Source organism: Epinephelus lanceolatus, chromosome 3 (assembly GCF_041903045.1).
Source record: "Epinephelus lanceolatus isolate andai-2023 chromosome 3, ASM4190304v1, whole genome shotgun sequence".
Classification (NCBI taxonomy): domain Eukaryota; kingdom Metazoa; phylum Chordata; class Actinopteri; order Perciformes; family Serranidae; genus Epinephelus; species Epinephelus lanceolatus.
Genome location: NC_135736.1, coordinates 28,971,391 through 28,989,516, shown reverse-complemented (window position 1 = coordinate 28,989,516; position 18,126 = coordinate 28,971,391). Strand labels below are relative to the sequence as shown.

General features: G+C 43.9%; 1 protein-coding gene across 4 annotated transcripts in view; it reads right to left on the bottom strand.

The window, feature by feature from the left end:
* The window catches only part of bnc2 (basonuclin zinc finger protein 2), a 184,898-nt gene that overhangs the window by 7,801 nt on the left and 158,971 nt on the right, over positions 1-18,126 (bottom strand). For all 4 annotated transcript variants that reach the window (XM_033623203.2, XM_078166226.1, XM_033623204.2 and 1 more), the window contains one exon: positions 681-3,082. In XM_033623203.2, coding sequence (XP_033479094.1) covers positions 681-3,082 — 2,402 coding nt within the window. The remainder of the gene's footprint in view (positions 1-680; positions 3,083-18,126) is intronic.

Genomic DNA, 18,126 nt, shown 5'->3' with positions numbered 1-18,126 from the left:
TGTGTGTGTGTGTGTGTATGTGTGTGTGTGTGTGTGTGTGTGTGTGTGGGACTGATATGTGCTAACAAGCCCAGGTGAGTATGGCTAGCCTCACCTCCTAATGCGCTAATAAATGCAGTGGTTTGACAAACCGCTGTCTATGTTAATATATGCGCCTTCACCTCCCTGTCACAAGATGAGGTACATGTAGTGAGGGCAGGTAAACAACACACTGCAGCTGCAGGGTTGATGGGTACCACCTAGTGCTTTTTTGAATGTGTGTGTATGTGTTTCTCATCCTGACACCCTACTTTTCTGAACTCTGACTTGACAAGGAGCAGATGCCCCTGAATCAATTTTATAGTGTTGAATTAGCTAACAGATGTCAAGTGATAGCCTATCCAGGTAAATGTCATACAGTAATGAAATACTGGAGCTAAATCTTGTTTTATTAACATGAAATGAAAAGGCAATATCTCACAAAAATGCTAGTATCTATTGGACTATTATAACACAGCTTTTATAAAACCACTATATCCTTATAATAAAAAAAAACTAGTATATTCTGTGGAGTTATGTTGTGTCGTTACTTAAAATATCAAGGATGATAAAGATTGAATTAAACATTTCCACTGAACCTACCTGCAACTGTCACAATTAGATTAAGTTAAGTGGTTACATTACCAAATTCTAGCACTAACCTGTCTCGGCTCCGCCGGGAAGGGAAGGCAGCGTTGCAGCCAGCCACAGTGCACACATGCATCTCTTTGAGGTGCACATTCTTGTAGTGCAGTTTCATGCTATAGGAACTCTTGAAGCTCTTCTTACACACATAGCAGATCTTGGGGTCAGGACTTGAGCATGGGTCTCCTTCTGGTGATTGAGAAGAAGGGAATTTGGGTGGGCTGGCACCATAGCCCATCGAAGAGATGAAGCTCTCATGCAGAGCAGCCATGCTTGCAGCAGCAGCAGCTGCCGCCATGCCTCCATTATAGAGGCCATACTGGCCCATGCAGAACATGTCGTAGGTAGGATCGTTGAGTTCTTCCTTAATCTTGATAGGGGGTTGATGAGGGGAGGGTGAGGAATGAACCTTGCTTTCCATTTCCTTTCTCAAATGGGCTTCCTCACTACCCTCATCCTCCTGTTCCTTGTCCTGACACTTTCCACCCCTGCTGTGTTTTTGCTGTTCCTCCACATCTATCAGCTCATCTCTGTAGAACATCTTTGAATCAGAGGTTTCTGATTCATTCTCAAAGTCTCTCTCATGGTCCTGATCCTCAGAGGTGAAGCTGCCCATACAGCGAAGCTCGCCTGAGCCTTGAAGATCATTCCCACCCCTGCTCTCACTGCCAGTACCTTCCCGGCATTCATCTTCACTCTGTCTCATCATGCCTCTCAGAGCTAGGCCAGGGCTCATCTCATCCTGGGAAGGGGATTGCTGCCCACTACCACCACTGTGGTTACCATTACCACTGCCACCGTTGTTGTTGCTGTTACAGTTACCATTCATTTTGACATTATTGTGCAGAAGAGATGAGTGGTGGTGGTGATTATGGTGGATGTCATCATCGTCATCATCTTTGTCGTCATATTCGTCTGCCACATCAATCACTTCCTTCTCAATCTTCACTGGCATGCTAGATTTACGAGGCTTCTTTTTGGGCGTGGGGTCACTGCTGCCAGTGTTGAGGTCATGATTGGCACTAGGTGTTTGTATGCGGTGGGACATGGGTCCTACCTCTGACATAGGAACATTATTGTGTGACGCCGCTGCTGCAGCAGCCAGGAGCTGCTGTTGTTGGTCCATCAGGGTGGTACTGTTGGTGGTTGTGGGCAGGATGGGGCTGGTGGGCAGTGACACTGGAGGACTGACAAGGTCTGCAGGGGACAGTAGTGTGCGGTAGAATGGGGGCACTGGCTGGACAGGCTGAACTGACTTCAGGGAAGGGAACACCAGTGGGCTTTGCAAGGGGGACTGAAGCATAGGATCTACAGGTGGAGTAGTGAAGCCCAGTGGTGGCCTTCCAGGGCTGGTGAGTGTGAAGCCACCATTCTTGGTGCTTGAGATGACAGGTGTACCAGTGGTTGAACGGATGAGGTCCTTGTCGCGGTTATTGCGCAGCATGGGCATGTGCAACCGTGGATTGGGATTGGCACTGTGGCGGTTGCGGCTGCGTAGTGAGCTGAAGACCATGTTGCAACCCTCAATGGTGCAACGGTGTTTGATCTTCAAGTGTACAGCATTATAATGTATCTTTAGTGTGCCTTTATCATAAAAGGTTTTGCCACAAGAGTTGCAGCAAACACGACCCTTGCGTGAGGTGGATCCCATTCTGCGCATGCGATGCATCTTGGAGGAAAAGGAAGCATGGGTGATGGATTTAGATTGCTCGTCCTTTACAAAGTGGTGGTGGACTTGGTGGTCACTCAAACTGTTGGGTTGTTGAGGTTGATTTTGGGACTGCTGTTGGCCCTGCTGCTGCTGCTGCTGCTGGAGCTGTGACTGCTGCTGCTGCTGTTGTTGAGCCTGCTGGGTGGAAGGGGTTGGTGAGATAGGTGATGCCCTGTTGTTGGGCTCTGTCTTGGGTTCAATGTTGTTCATGGATCCCAGGGCTCCACGGCTAGGGCTCTGGCCTGTACGGAAGGGTGATAGGGACACCTCTGACTCACTGGTGTCTACCTGTTCACCTTGGTTTGGCAGACTGGGTTCCCGCAGCCGGAGAGCAGACTGCTCCATAGGCAGGCCATTTGGGGGCAAGCCGAGCATGGGAGCAGAAACTGGGTTGATGTATTGGAAGGGCAGGAGGAAGGCTAAGCTGTTGGGGATGTTTTCAAAATGGTGAATGCTTGATGGGCTACTGTTTTCCAGATGTGTCAGAAGCCCCGGGCTGCGGGTTCTGTTGTTGCTTTCAATGAATGTCCTAATCCCGGAGTCTGTCTTGGAGGAGGGAACTGTAACTGCCTGACCTTCCTTCTCCTGAATGGCCATCAGCTCCACAATAGACTTGGTCTCACCAAAGCGTAGGAACTGCTGCAGGGTGATGATCTCCTCTTCTCGGGACATGATGGTCCAGCGGTCCAGCACCTTGCCTGCAGCATCCTACATGCCCCAGAAGAGACAAGAGAGAAGACCAAAATACAAACCATTATTGATTGTGCATAATCAGTGTGGTCAAAGGAGAAGATAGAGCAGGGGTTAGTTTGTAAGGGCGAGCTTTTCTGCTCATGAAATTCAAAGGCTCCTGGAGCGACAAGTAACTAACAGAGCTTTGTCGAAAAAAAAAAAATTTTTTTTTTTTCTTCTAGAAATCAGCCCTGCAATTGTGAGCATTCTTCGCACAGTGATGTCAAGATTTTAACTGAGTCTCATGCAAACAAATCAAAAGCACTGAGGTTGGGTGATAAGCAAGTCTCTGTGACTTCCAACATTGTGAGGATGATAATCTGTGAGACTAACAAAACAGCTTTGTAAAAGATGTGAACTCTTGCTGGGAGTCCCTCTGTACACAAACTGTACACTACCCTGGGATATTTACAAAATTGTGCGAGCAAGAGAAGACATGGCAGAAATAATAGCATAATTAATGCAAGCCACTAATCGCACCTTGGTTGGCAGGCATTTTTCTCAGTGTATTCTCCATCTCTAAGGCAGTGAAATGCTTGAGGGAGGATGGGACTGCTACACTGTGTATCAGGGAATGGCTTTGGACATTCAAAGAGAAAAACTCATGTTTATTTAAGCATATGCCTTGACAGTGGCATTGAGCTTGTGTTCCTTTCATTTGACAGGCTGCATATTTATCATGCTCCTATGTTATTGGGGCCTACAGGATGTATAACCTGTGTTACGTTAATTTTTAATCATATCAGTATGTTAATACAGTTTCAAGGATACACAACCTTAAATATTAATGGTGGAACACTTGGTAATAAAGAATCATGTCATTTTGGACACTGTCAACTGGTGATACATTCTCAGTTGAATAGGGCTACGTATGAAAAAGGGCAGAAACATAAAATATCAAACATAAACAATAGATAATTTATATTAACCCCCTAGCATTTCAAGTTCCTGTATTTTTGGAGACTTGGGAATGGTGAGAAGCAAGTTTCCATCCCAAGAGACCAGAGCTATTCAGATGGGCGTCATTCCAAATAGAGCACTTTTCTTGGCTGGTGTCTTTTGGAGATGTGCTGTTAATGGCTAAAAAATATTAAGACTCTGTGCAAATGTGAATATTTTCAAACATGAAGAGATGACTCTTAACAAAATTATCCTCTTATAGATCTGCTGCTACTGCTATAAGATGGTTTAATATGGGTGTTTGTGTGAACAAGATAGAAACAGAGGAGAAAGCAAGAGTGAGACATAGTGTAAATACTTCACACACAGGTTCCTGCGGGACCAGGCGCAAGTGACACCAAGGGAATAACGCAAGCGATGACAATTAGTCATAGTGAAATGGTAACATTTCATATGTGCTCCTAGCTGCTGGCATCTATAAAAGATAAATGGCAACTCTGGTGAGTAAAAAGCTGTAAAAACCAACATCACAAAGCACAAAGGGCCTGTAAGGAGAAAACAGAAGATAAATGTTTAAAGAGAGGGAGCGAAAGAGAGATGGTACAGGAGGAGACACAGAGGAAGAAGAGCAGAAAAACAGAGAAAATAAAAGTGTGAGTGGTTTCATATCATGCCCTCAGATATACTGGAGAAATAGATTCTTCTGAGACGAAACATCAATAGTCACTGGGGTATTTGTTGTTAAATATACATTAAAAAACATTTTACACTTTCATTCTGTGTGCGCTCTGGAGTTTTTGCCTGGAGGTATGACTTTAAATTCTAGCCTGGGCACTATTATTTCATACTGCATGGCCATCTGGGCATTAGTACTTCCATTTGATTTAATTGAAACAAAAAAATGAAAGCAGATTAGAAAGTGAATCTTTAAATAGTTCCACAACCAGAACATTTCTTAAGAAATTATAGTTCTAAGAAGTGGGGCAGTCTTTTAATATTTCCAAAAAAAGAAAAAGAAAAACATTAATTTGTGAATGTTACACATGCAAATACAGTAAGGTGGCCTACAATTACAACTCTGATTAGAACCATGAAAAATTCTAAATATAATATAATGGTATTACTTAATGAAAAGTACTTGTTTTTTTTTTTTGGGGGGGGGGGGGGGATATCATTGGTAGGCCACATTTAATTCAATTTAAGCCAATTTAAGACATCTTAATATCAATTACCTAACTGCCCCACTTTGTTGTTTGCTCGTCTAATTGAGATTGAAATAACATTACAAGAACCACAAGCTCTCAAAAAAGGAGGTAATTTTAATGGGAGTTCCATTAATAAATGCTCGGGATTAGTCTCAAGCTATAAGTGAGCTTTTAATGACATTCATTAAAAGAAAACTAAAAAGCTTTGCAAGCTTATACACATCAACAGAATCGCTTTACCAAGGTCACTCCAAACCCAGATGCAGTTATCCAGCCTGGTCTCAATCACTGACTGAATCAAACAGGGTTCAGACATTTATTTCATCCTCTACTAGTCCTACCCTGTGCCTCCACTTCCCCACTCATGAAGTCAAACAAAATGCCAAAACACAGTGACACAGGCCAAACTGCAACCCATTAGTGTTAGGAAGGACCAGCCAGCTGTCAGAACAGGTCAGCAGTTCTGCTCTGCACTGGACCCTGTCTGAGAGGAGGCTATCCAAGCACTACTCGTTCACTGGTCAATTGAGTTTTGGAGGCTGGTCAACAAGCGTTTGGGCAGGGGTCGGCCTTGGAGCACAGAGTCAACACAAATTCAAAAATGCTCTAGAAGAGGATGTGAGGGGACAGACTTGATTAAGGTTCAGTCTGTGTGGAAACTACTGTGTTTTTATGCCAAGAAGCCTTTCAATACATGGCTGGTTCTTAAAGGAATACCTCACCCACCAAATGACCATTTGTATATCAATTAGTCATGCCGAGTTACCTTTCATATGTGAAGAAAACTTTGTTTTTCTTTGCATGTCTCCACATAAAATGGCAAACATATTAATTTACTGATTTATTGATTGGGGACCGCATTTAACAACAACAAAACTATATCAAAACATCTGTTTATAAACTCTCACACAACTTGTGCAGTCTAATCTAACTCACATTTATCCAGCCATATGCTCAGTACTTCCCATGTTCGGTACACCACTACTATTTAAAACTGAACTGAAAATTAAACATACCTATGCTGTTATGCTTGCCTCAAAGCAAGACACAAATACCATTTTTTGTTTTAGTGAAAATGCATGTGCTTGGAAAGTACTAAATACCCAATTAGACAGATGAGACTTGGATTATACTGCACAAGTTGTGTAAAAGTTTGTAATCAAAAGTTTTAATATAGTTTTGATGTTTTTAAATGTGGTCCCCAATCCTGATTGACAAAGGTCTGAGGACCGAAACGTTGCTGTTAATTAAGTACTTTGCAAGTTAAAGGACAGTGTGCGAGCACCTGTTTTCTTTTTGTCCCTAGTCAATCAACAAATCAACGTTTGCTGTTTTCCATGGAAGCATGTGAAAAAAGTTTTCTTCACAATTCAAAGTAACACGGCATGACTAATAGATACACAAATGGTAATTTTGTAGGTGAAGTATTACTTTAAAAGCCACTGCAGCACCTCATTTATAACAACTATATTTTGAAAGATATCACTTTAGTCGCAATGTTAAATTCCAAAAATGGTTAATGCAGGTAACCCCCATAAAAATGAATAAACAATCAAAGATGAGAGAGCAATATGCGTGTATTAGAATGAGTATATAAAGTATGCGTTGACACACATTTGCAGACAAACACCCTGTAGTCCTCACTACAGTAAGTCTCACAACTCCACTCCCCTGCATTAGCCTTGTGATGCTGTGAGAGAAACAAATATGCCATTAGAAGCACTTTTACAAGTAGGCACTCATCTTCCAATTAGCTTAATGTGGCCCTCTTTCCCCTATATTTTCCAGGCGTGCCCCACCTCTTCTTGTACACTCCCTCCAGTAAAATCTCATTAATCCACCCCTCCCCCATCACCCCCAGTGCTATGACATATTAGTCTGTCATTATGCATCCCAGAGTCCTTTAAACAATACAGCTAAACCTCTGTTTGCCAGGTTAATGACTATTAGCCAATAATTACAGCAGAGAGACGATGGAGTACCCACTTTATCTGGTGGACAGCCTGCTGCTGTTAGTTTATTTTATCTTCCTGCATCCATGTCTCTCAGAATTAATCTAGCAACGGCTGTATTTATTCATCTCTCCGCCGCTGCGATGCATTCTTAATTCATGGCTGTCTCTAATACTGTGGTGCTGGATGTTGTGGAGTGGGTGTGTAGTGGGGTATCCACCTTGCAAATTGCTGACAATGAGGATGAGCAAATGATGGCCTTGTCATGGGCCAGGGCACCACTGTCAGTTAAAACAAATCAGGCAATTACGCAATTAGTAGGTTATGGGCTGGGCTGTATTAAGAGCCGGGGTGTGCAGCGTTGTTAGGTTGCATGGTGTGCATTAGGGATTAACAGCTTAACATGTAATATGCTTTTCACTAATCATCACCTATCATACTCAATGACTGAGTGTATTTGGAAAGCAGTGGAGAGAGCTGCCATGCTAGGCAAACACTGTATTAGCTATAAATACTTCCTATTGACCTGTGCCTATGTACAGTAGATCAAATGGGAGATCTCTGATCCTCATAGAGCGTGAGTCATATAATGTCAGTGATATTTACATTTTAAACTCGCACATTCTGTGTAGGATGATGCTACACTGGTTCCACATTAACACAAGTCAACTCGGCCGATCATAAGAAAGTATCACTTGTAGTTGGATCAGTTCTCACAATGGCAAAGTGAACCATGGGAACCACATTGATTCACCAATCACCTTTCAGTGAATGCGATCTCCACCAAGCCTCGAGGGAATCCCCATTGATCCCCAGTCCTGCTTTCAGATCCAGTTCCTTAAAAAAACTGCTCTATCCCTGTGTTCGCCACTTCAAGGGAGGTTAAGCAGAAGTTCCTTGTGATCTGAGAAGGTCTTGAACCTTAGTGCTTCCTTTTCCATATTCTGTTTCTCTCCCCACCCCATCTCGGGCTGTATGAATAATGCAGAGGATCTAGTGGCGAGGGGTGCCATGGGGGATGGGTTCACGCAAAGCCCACTGCCTGGAGCCATCACATCAGAGGGCAAGAGCTCCCAAGACACAGGCTGCTCCCCCCGTTGGCTCCCCAGTGGCAGGTCAGGGGTCATGTGTGAACAACCAGCTCTACTTCTTCCCCTGTGATGGACCACAGGGAAATCAGTAGCTACGTCCAGATGTGGGTGGAGGACATTTGTAGGAATCGTAGAGGTTGAAATTTACACTCTGTGATCATGGTAAATTCCTCCTTTATGCTCTGCGCATCAAAAGACTTTGTTAGTTTTGGATGTGACCTTGTGTATCTACCTTAGAGGTTTGATGTTTTCTGAACAACAGAAACATTGATTTATATATTTATAGCAGGATGAAAATCTACTGTACATGGGCTGTCTGCTGCTGGTGTACAAGATGACGCTGATATATAATTTACAAGGCACCAGTAAAGACATTTCATCCTATCGTCAAAGACAGACTGAGCAGTATCCCTTTGGACTAATCAGTCACAATCATGTCATTTTGTGGTTGCTTATTACAAGGACAGGCAATCCACAAATGAAGCTATCACACAGTGGACTGTACCTTTAGGAAATATGCATAAAAATCTGTGGTAGCTTACAGTATTGTGTGTTTTACAGCTGCCTTCCATTGCATCAGATGGCAAAAAAGTAACCAAAAGCAGTGTAGCAAATAGTTTTATTCGTAAACTTTCCCACACTGTCTCTCTCGACATGCTCCGGAGAGTCTTGTGCAAAGAATAGCACACTTGTGTCTTTTTATACTTCAGCAGAAGACAGCCTTGATGTCTTCCTGAATGTGGTCTGGTTTTAATAAGTGAAAATTTGTAGTTACACTTTGTTGGGAAATGAGCTACATCAGATAAAACAGCTCAAAGTCAGGTCACAGTGTGTTGTACTTTACCACCACCTATGTTCATCCTTTGTGCACAAGCTTTAATAAATATGCCAAATACAATCTTTTCTATCTGTAATTGCTAAAACACTAATTTCAGCCTTGATGAAAAAACAGTCCACTCCTTTTAAAGACAGCTGACATGGAAATACAGGCGATTCAGTGAAGTCCAGATAGGACCCACAGCACCAGCACCAAATCCTGATTAAATCTTTGAACAGTTCTATTAAAGTGTGATTCTCATTTTATAATTTAATTAACAGCCATGCAAAAGGACATTGCCTTGGTTAATAGTATGTCCATCACTGCCAGAAAGGAGAGCTTCCTGGACTCTAGTGTGAGTAAACGTGAAGAGGCCACAGGGCTTATTTCACCGGGCCAGACACACTGATCAACCAACAGGCCGCGAGATACCCTGCCTTTCCCTCTCAACCTGATTTAACTCATGGCTTTGGTTAAAATTTCATGACTGTGTGTTAGTTGTTGCTAAGGGCACACTAATCGACTAGAGTGAGATTTATAGCGCAGTCGCAGGCTGCAAGGATAGGGAGGGAGGGGGGTCTGGTGGGGGTTATTATAGAGGACTCTACCACAGACGGGTGAGTCACAATCTGGCACATCCTTGGTTCCAGGTGGCCTTTAGTAAACAGTTTCCGTTTCTTTTCCCACTGACTTGTCTTTTTTCATTATCTGTTTTTGAAAACAAACCCGTCATTTTAGAAAAGGTCCTCTAACCTCTGATTCATCCAACCCCCCTGACCTCCAGCACCACCATCACCACCCTTTTTTTGTTTTAAAGCTGTCCCCCGGCATCTTTAAAAAGTGGAAAGGACAGTCCTTTGGCCACAGCCCAGCAGAGGTGCAGATGGGGCGGCACATGGAAGCCATTTCAAGCCCCGGTTCGCTGCAGAGCAAAGTTGGCTGTTCTCTGAGTTCAGAACCTCTGAAGAACCGCCTCGCAGCGCTTACATGTGAGCAACGTCTGGGTCTGGACTGATGTATTGATTCCCTGTCTCTTTTCACAAAGCATACACAATAACGTTGGCTGGCCTCACCCAACTGTGCTAAGGAACCGTAGCCGCGGTCAATGTGTAAAACTCAGCGGACCTAGCACTGAGCTAGAGGGGATGCCTCAGAGAAGAGGGGTGGAGTGATAGAAGCAGCGAGGGAACGCCTGATGGTTCACATTAATTGAGGATGATTCGTGTGATATGCTGGATCTGGCTGCAGCAGCCAGGTCTGTCGTGGGCCTGGGAGACAGATGTGGGGGCCGCTGTGCCCCCTCCAGGGCCAATGGAGAGCAGTGAGGCGGCTGACAAATGGTCTGTCTGTCCAGTGTGTGTGTGTTGGTGGAGATGTGTGTGTGTGTGTGTGTGTGTGTGTGGTTGGGGGGGGGCTGACAACCTGCTTTTCTTTCTCTCTTATATCACATCTCCTTTGTCTTGATTACTATTTTGGCAGGAGGCTGCTGCAGAGAAGGTGCATTAACATATGCTCACAATTTGCTCTTTGGCCACAAACGTACATGTTTGTACTGTGTCTTATATATCAGTCATTTCTGTTCCTCTTTTGTGTAATACCCGCCCCTTATCAAATTATATCCCCAGGCTAGTAATGAGGAGAGAAACGCAGACTTTGATAAGTGACGGCGCTAAAAAAAAATGTTCAACTTAGAACCTGATAAAAGCATAACTTTATTGCTAATGAAAACTTTATATGAGGGCTCAGGCTCATAAATCCAACATATGACACATTGTTTCTGACTATACTGTTTATAAAGTCTTAAATGTTGTCAGCTCCAGTTGCAACCATTTCTTACACTGTTCCTGAATCTTCCTCTATAATGCAGTACCTGGAACATGCCATTTATCTTGATACAGTCAAAATAATCCACACATCACTTTCACGTCACTGTGTAAAAGGAAATAGATGTGAATGGATAATGTATTGTACCTCCCAAGTCATTTTGCTTTGGTCTGCCTGGGAACAGATAGAGGTGTCTGTAACACACAGACACACTGCATTAGGGGAGCTTTTCAGATTTCTCCTGTGCTTTTGCTATGGAGCATGCAGGAGGAAAGAGAATAAGCTAATGGACTCTTTACTTAATGTGATCAGAGCCATTATTGACATGCTGCCAGGAAGATGCAAGACCATTAACTCGAGCCTCTCTCTCTGGTACCTTCCCTCCACCCCACTCCTTTCTCTGACAGTATTTCACTGCCAGCCTGACTCGCACACTGAGGAAGGGCCGCTAGGGGGTCTGGATGCCCCAAAGGAGTCTGTGTCTGTCATGTTAACTAGGAATCAGACTGTTTGGCCAATTGGCAACAATGTGTTGCTCTGGACTCTGTAATTGTAAATCATTCATAATGTTTTCTCAGATGTTAAAGGAGGATGTCGGTGACTGCCGGACAAGTGCTCCAATTTTTTTTTTTACAATGTGTCCTGATGCTGTTCTTGGCTCAGCAGCCCATCATGCAACATCTTGGGTTTTAAATCAGCCTTTATTGTTCTTGTACATGCTGTCACTTCCTTTTTTCTGTTTGACATTACTTTTAGCTGCAGAAGCAAATATGACTGCTTTTCATATTTCATGGAACAATATATATAAAAAAAGCTGGCAGCATGTCTTTTTGGAAATTTGTCTTTGAAAACAAATTCATGGTGAGTTTTGTGTATTGGCATGTACACACTCAAAAGAAAATATCAAATAACTGCTGACATTTCCTTTATTCTTTAATATTTTTTGCCTGTTTTTGCCTTGATAGCACAGTTGGAGGACAGGAAAGGAGGGAGGAAGAAAAAGATGACGTGCAGTCGAACCTGCGTCACTGTGCACACGCTTTTGGTGAGCTGTGGGGCACCCCAGAGCTACTAAATTAGTTTTCTAATTTCCAAAATTGTGTCAAAATAAATACATTAACTGCAGTTTAATGCAAAAAAATCAGTATTTTTGCCTTATATTAAAGGCTGCAATTCTGGTCAAAAGTATCATTACAAGCTGTAGTTGTAATTAAAGACTTTATGAGGGTGAACAACCTAATAACAATATGGTAAGTGACACCTAAGGTTGGGCTTGTGTGCAGTAGTGTGTGTTAAGTAAAATAATGCACTGAGTGGGTGAAATGGTCCCAAATTACCAACTGTGTTAGTATCCCTGTTTTTAAACCGCCTCGCTGGAATTGTTGCCTGGCATGTAAGTTGGCTCATTCATCTTGGAGGCGGAGGGTGCCAGTGTGGCTGCAGTGTAATTCACACTACCCCAACCTATGTGCCAGAACACATCTATCCCTGTGGCCCAGGGGCTCACATCGCCAGCAGCCCGGGGGATGTTCATGTTTATGTGTGCATGCGTGTGTGTGTGTGTGTGTGATAGCGCATGTGTGTGATCATGCGGGTACAACAGGAAGTGGTGCTCAGGTCTCTCGGGGCATGGTTCCAGGTCCCTGGGCCTGTCTACTGTCATAAGTTCCAGAATGGTGATTACTTACTGCAAAAATAAACACCATTACCATCTGGTGCTGCCTCTTTGTACTGTAACTTATACACCAAGAAAAGCTCTAGACCATCAAAACACACAAAATCGAGAACAATAACAGACAAAAAAAAAACAACTGCACCCTACAATTTGAATCCTTTTTCTTGTAGCCCTGTTCATGTTTGCAAGCATGGGCCATGTAACAACTAACATGAATACCTTTTATTTTGAAATTTTAAAACATAGTTAAAAAAAACTCTTGATCTATATGAGGGGGCAGACAGGGAGGAACAAAAAGTTTACCAGGGCGCATGCTGAGAAAGGTTGGATGATGGGGGTCATTCAAGACCGTTGAGGCCTTGCAGAGCCAGCAGATGTTTGATCCATCCACGGCACATCTGGTCCTCAACACACTCAATCCATTTCACTCGACTTCTCCTTTTTAGATTTTCATTGTTCCTCACGGTCCACTAAACTCCGCATTCCCCCTTGCGGCCCGCAAATATTCATTCATAATCATTTATATACTGCCCACTTAGTAATTTTAACATATAGGCTTTTGTTTTTGTATTTTTTTTTTTTTTTTTTTTTTTTTTTTTTTAGATTTGTCTGTTATCAAACATCTGTATTTTATCCCCTCTTCTAATGCGTAATAAGTTGGAATTCCCAGCAAGGAACTCCAAACCCAGTTTCACTAGGCAGGGGAATGAAAGCTGTCATCCTCATTGTAGTGGGCCCTGGGAGGGCCATACAGTGCTTAACAGCTTCATTGTTTCTTTTATTGTTGGAAACATAGAAGGGGTGTGTGCTGTGCACAGGTTTCTGAATTCTGGAGTGCGACGTGACGAGAGGACTGTCAACTCCCTGTAACTCTCCATGCAACTTCCTTTAATAAATGTCAACTCCGTGACCCAGCGGCAAATCCCTGGCAGGCTGGGTGGCCGTGTCAGCAGGCCGGTGGGCCGCACAATGTCTGGGCTTGGCCCCGGTGACACGGGGGAAGTGGAGCGAACTGCTGCTCTGTTTGTTCAGAGGAGGGATGTAGGGCCACCTGGAGGCTCTGGTCCAGGATCACCAGACAAAAACATAACCTGTGTCTGTGCATGTGTGTCTGTCAGATGTTGGGACGGATGGCGTGTTTATGTTTGCATGAATGTACGGTATGTGATAATGCATTTGGAAATTAAATGCCGTCCTTAATTTGAGTGCAAATTGAATGTGTGCGTGCTAATAACACTGCAGGCTTGTCCCGATTTAAGCCCATGTGTAATGCAATCTTGCTGTGTTTGGGTCTGGCCTGCTCTGGCAGTGCTGTGCAGTGCAATGCTATTGATCCCTATAGCCTTGTGGTCTGCAGGGTTGCTGTCAGTAAACGCGATGAGCCGGAGCACCTTCCATTCCCCCTCTCTGCCCCGTGTAGCAGTACAAGCTAAACAGCCATCACAGAAACTCAATACAGGCAGACTGGGCTCTAGTCGTCAGCCAGCAGCAGTGCCCTACGACGTCCCGCGAGGCTCCAGCTAAGTCAATTTAGTGTCAGTGTAGCATCTCACCTCGTAGAGCTGTTGCCAGCCTAATATGTCGCGCTAATATGTCTCTCCATATGAATTACAAGGCTGTGAGAGAAACCCAGATGCAATAAGTATGGATTAGCTAATGTCCAGGTTCTGTCTGAGTCTTGTTGGGATGGAGGGGGAAGCTAGCAATAGTAATAGCCTCTAACAGGGTGTCTGGCTGTGGCTTGGAGGTGAGATGGGGGCATGCAGGCTTCTGGGATTTCTAAGGAGCTCTGGGAAATAAACTTCATTCTCTGCTGCTGAAGAAAAGAGGAGGGGCTGAGAGAGATAACATAGAAAGAATGATTAGCGAAGAAGGAAAGAGATGGAAAAAGTGCGACGGGTTGTTAATGCTATTTTTCTGAGTATTGATCACCCTGGAGGGGCAGAGGTGTTTGGGTTAGAGGTCTTGAAACCTATACCTTGTCTGCTGTTTGTCTGTGTGTTAGTGTGTTAACCCATTGATTTGTATTGTACTTGTATAGTTGCCCTGTGTGTAGGCCAAAGCGCCTGACAGAGGACGAGTGGGAAGTGAGCAGAGCTTGGAAAGAGAAGAAAACAAAAAGGTGGGAGAAGAGGTGAGCGTGTGGTCAAACGGGGGCGTAATTAGGAACCTTGTTACCACTAAACTCTATATATTGATCAGGGATAATTCACACGCACCATATCTTCCCCTCAGCCAGTGTGCCTGGGCGCTTTAATAATTCATGTTGCATTATAACTCTTATACATTGTTACCCAGTGCCCATTTACATGTACCTGTTTTTCTGATTTAAAACCACATGTAAGCATTCAGTTTTTTCCTCCTATGCCTGGGCCAGCAAGTATTGAAAACACGTTTGATTGATAGATAATAACTGGGAATGCTGGGAAATGTCTTGTCCCATTTATTATCCTGCCTGCGTTGCTTTCTGCAAGGAACTTAATTTTCCTGTTTATGAAATACATATAAATTAAATGGATGAGAGTAGCCGTGTTTCGTGTAGTTCTGTTTTTCGTTTAGTAAAATTACTGGAACCTGGTATTGGAATCTAGCTGACATACTGTCTGATTAAAATTTATGTTTTTTTCCCAAGTGCTAGACTTTAGGCTGACTAAAACGAAGTGGAAATCTTGGATATTTCAAATTAAATGGATTTGTGAGGTATAAAAAATAGACACTGACGCTTTAAAAAAAATGTTACCTGTGCAACTTTAAAATGTGACACGCAAGTAGTTGTAAACACTTTTTCAGACAGACATACAGCCAACAAAGAACATATGTTGTTTTTTTTCTTATAAACGAGCACACTCTCTCACACACACACACACACACACACACACACACACAGGCCATGCTTGCCATTGGCAATCCCTGCAGGCAGATGTGGAGTGTGTGCCAACAGCCTGCTGAGTGAGTAGGCCAGTGTGCCCCTAGCTCAGTGCTGGGCACAACGCTGAGCTGCTTTGATGTACGTGTGTGTGTGTGTGTGTGTGTGTGTGTACGGCGGGGGGAGGTCAGTGAAACAGCAGAGGGACTGTGTAATCCTCTGACATGCCTGTGGAAAAATACAAGGATCCCTCTGACAGTGGCTGAACTAAAGGCTCAGAGGACCAGTTAGTGTGTCCACAGGTTCATGCGTACCGACTGGACTGCAGGCTGTGCTGCGATACAGACGCACACACACAAACACACACACCACATGTACAAGTCATGCGCTGACACACGTCTAGACACAATTAAGATGAATTGCATTGTTCATAGTCATTCTGCTTAGTGAGGTTTCTGGCTTGGTGACACTAATTCTTCAAAGGCTATGTCACTGGCAAGACTGTAATGTAGCCATGTAAGGTGCAGTCCTCAACGAAAAGGGCAAGCTGCATTGCTTTAGGCCATACTCATACACACACACACACACACACACACACACACACACACACACAGGCCAGTACATTAACCCAAACAGTTTGGTTTTTCAGTTGGAATGCATGAGGACAGGCGAAGAGTTTTGGCTCTGCCCTCTCTATACTTTGCATAATTGCATCTTACATTTCCTTTAGTCTGAAGGGATGTTGAATCCTAAACAGTGATGGGAACCGGGTCTGTTGATCATTAGATTTTGGCAGACTAACCTGCTGCCACATGTGAGCGAGAGGTAGCAATACAAATAATGTGTGTGTACGTCTGTGCCTGTAAATGTCTTCATCTCTACAGTATGTGGCCTCTTGAGGAAAAAAAAAAAAAAAAAAAAAGGGCAAATAAAAGGACATTAAGCATATGAATTAGCCACAGGTCTAATGTGAGCTCTGTGAAACAATAAGCAACAAAACAATAGTAGACATTTCATCTTCTTATTGTCTAATCGCCCATCTGACTGCCTGTGTATTTCCCCTCTTAACCCTTGAGATACTTGCTAATGGCCCTCACAATGGAATTATTTACTACCCATGGCAGGGGGGCAAATGGGTCAAATTGTGTGTGTGCGTGTGTGCCTTCGGTGCGTGTTTGTGAGTGTGTGCACTTGTGCCCCTTGTAGTCAGAGTGAATGAAAGGGAATGATGGAATCATTGAAGCACGCAGTGACTGAGAGAAGAGGAGAAAGGAGAGAGGGACCGAAGGAGGAAGACTGAGTGGTGCTTGCTAAAGTGAAAAATCATGCCATGGTGTGGAGGGACCTGGTTTTGTCCACTGGGAGAAGTGACTACATCTATGCTGGCACTAAAGTGCTCTTAAATACTCTTTCTTTCGCTCTCCATCTCCCCCCCTGCCTCCCTCTATCTATACTCCCCTCCCCATTCGTCCCTCTCTGTCTTTCTCCCCAGGTCCAGTCCAGGTACAAATGGCTATTTGCTGTACAACTCCCAGAACATGTTTGTGTCTGCTCGCTCTTGTCCCTAACAGCATGTAAAACAAAAAAAAAAGAAAACGGGCCCTTTCTTTATTCACAAATTGCTCCGCGGAACACAAAAGCCTCCTGAATGGAGATGTCAGAGTGCTGTTAGAAATGTCTGCGCTGGAAGAGGTCGCACAGCTTCTCTGTCAATAGGCTTTAATTCGCCATGGATCTGGGAACAGTGTGTGTGTCTGTCTGTGCATGTGTGTGTGAGAAATGGGCCATCAGTAAATCTGCATCCTAAGCATCTCCCCACACGAGGTCAATCCTCATTAAAATACGAAGAAATTACATTAATTGTTCTTTTTCTGTCTAATCCTATTTGAATTTCTCATTAGGATTTGTTATCGAATTGTTTGTGATATTATAGTGATACCCTTTATAATAAGTGAGTGACAAGGGGGGAAAAACTGAAAGGATCAATTCACAGTTTCATATCCTGTTCAGCCCTAATTGTGTCATGTTGAGACAAAATGCTCACTTCTTGATTTAACACGGCTAAATCAAGAGGCGAGCGCTGCGGAGATGAAGACAGTCTGTGTAAAAGGATTCAACAGTGCTGCTAACTGTCACCTGCTGGGGTTAACCCTGCAGTTGCCAACACATTCACAATGTAGATGAAACACAATCGCAGACGAGCCTTTCTCACACCTCCAGTTACAGAAGCCTCTCTGTCAGCTGTGCAAAAGTGTGTGCGTGTGTGTGTTTGTACAATAGTGCATACATCGTAGACATATTTCCCCCCTCTAATTAGCACAAGGGAGTCCTGGGGGCAATCAGAGCCGAGGTTAATGAGAAGGGGAGCGAACGGAAGAGACGAGGTAGGGGTGCGGCAAGTAACGCGCACCATGCTGCACTGGTGCTACAGTATAATGCGCCCTTCTTATCACACTGTCACCCTGAAGGGGCATCATCCTCACGGCACCCACATTGATGTTCGGGCCTGTGACATATCGCATGTGTGTGTGCGCACGAGAGCGGCAGTGTGAGAGTTCCTCTCTGTGCGCCCTGATGATCCTTTCACCCATCCTTGTCTCGTATTATCTCTCCCTTCACGTCTCTTTCTCTCTGGAAGGCCCAGATGTGACAGCATGTTTCCCATATCAGAGAGAATTGGTACACTGGGC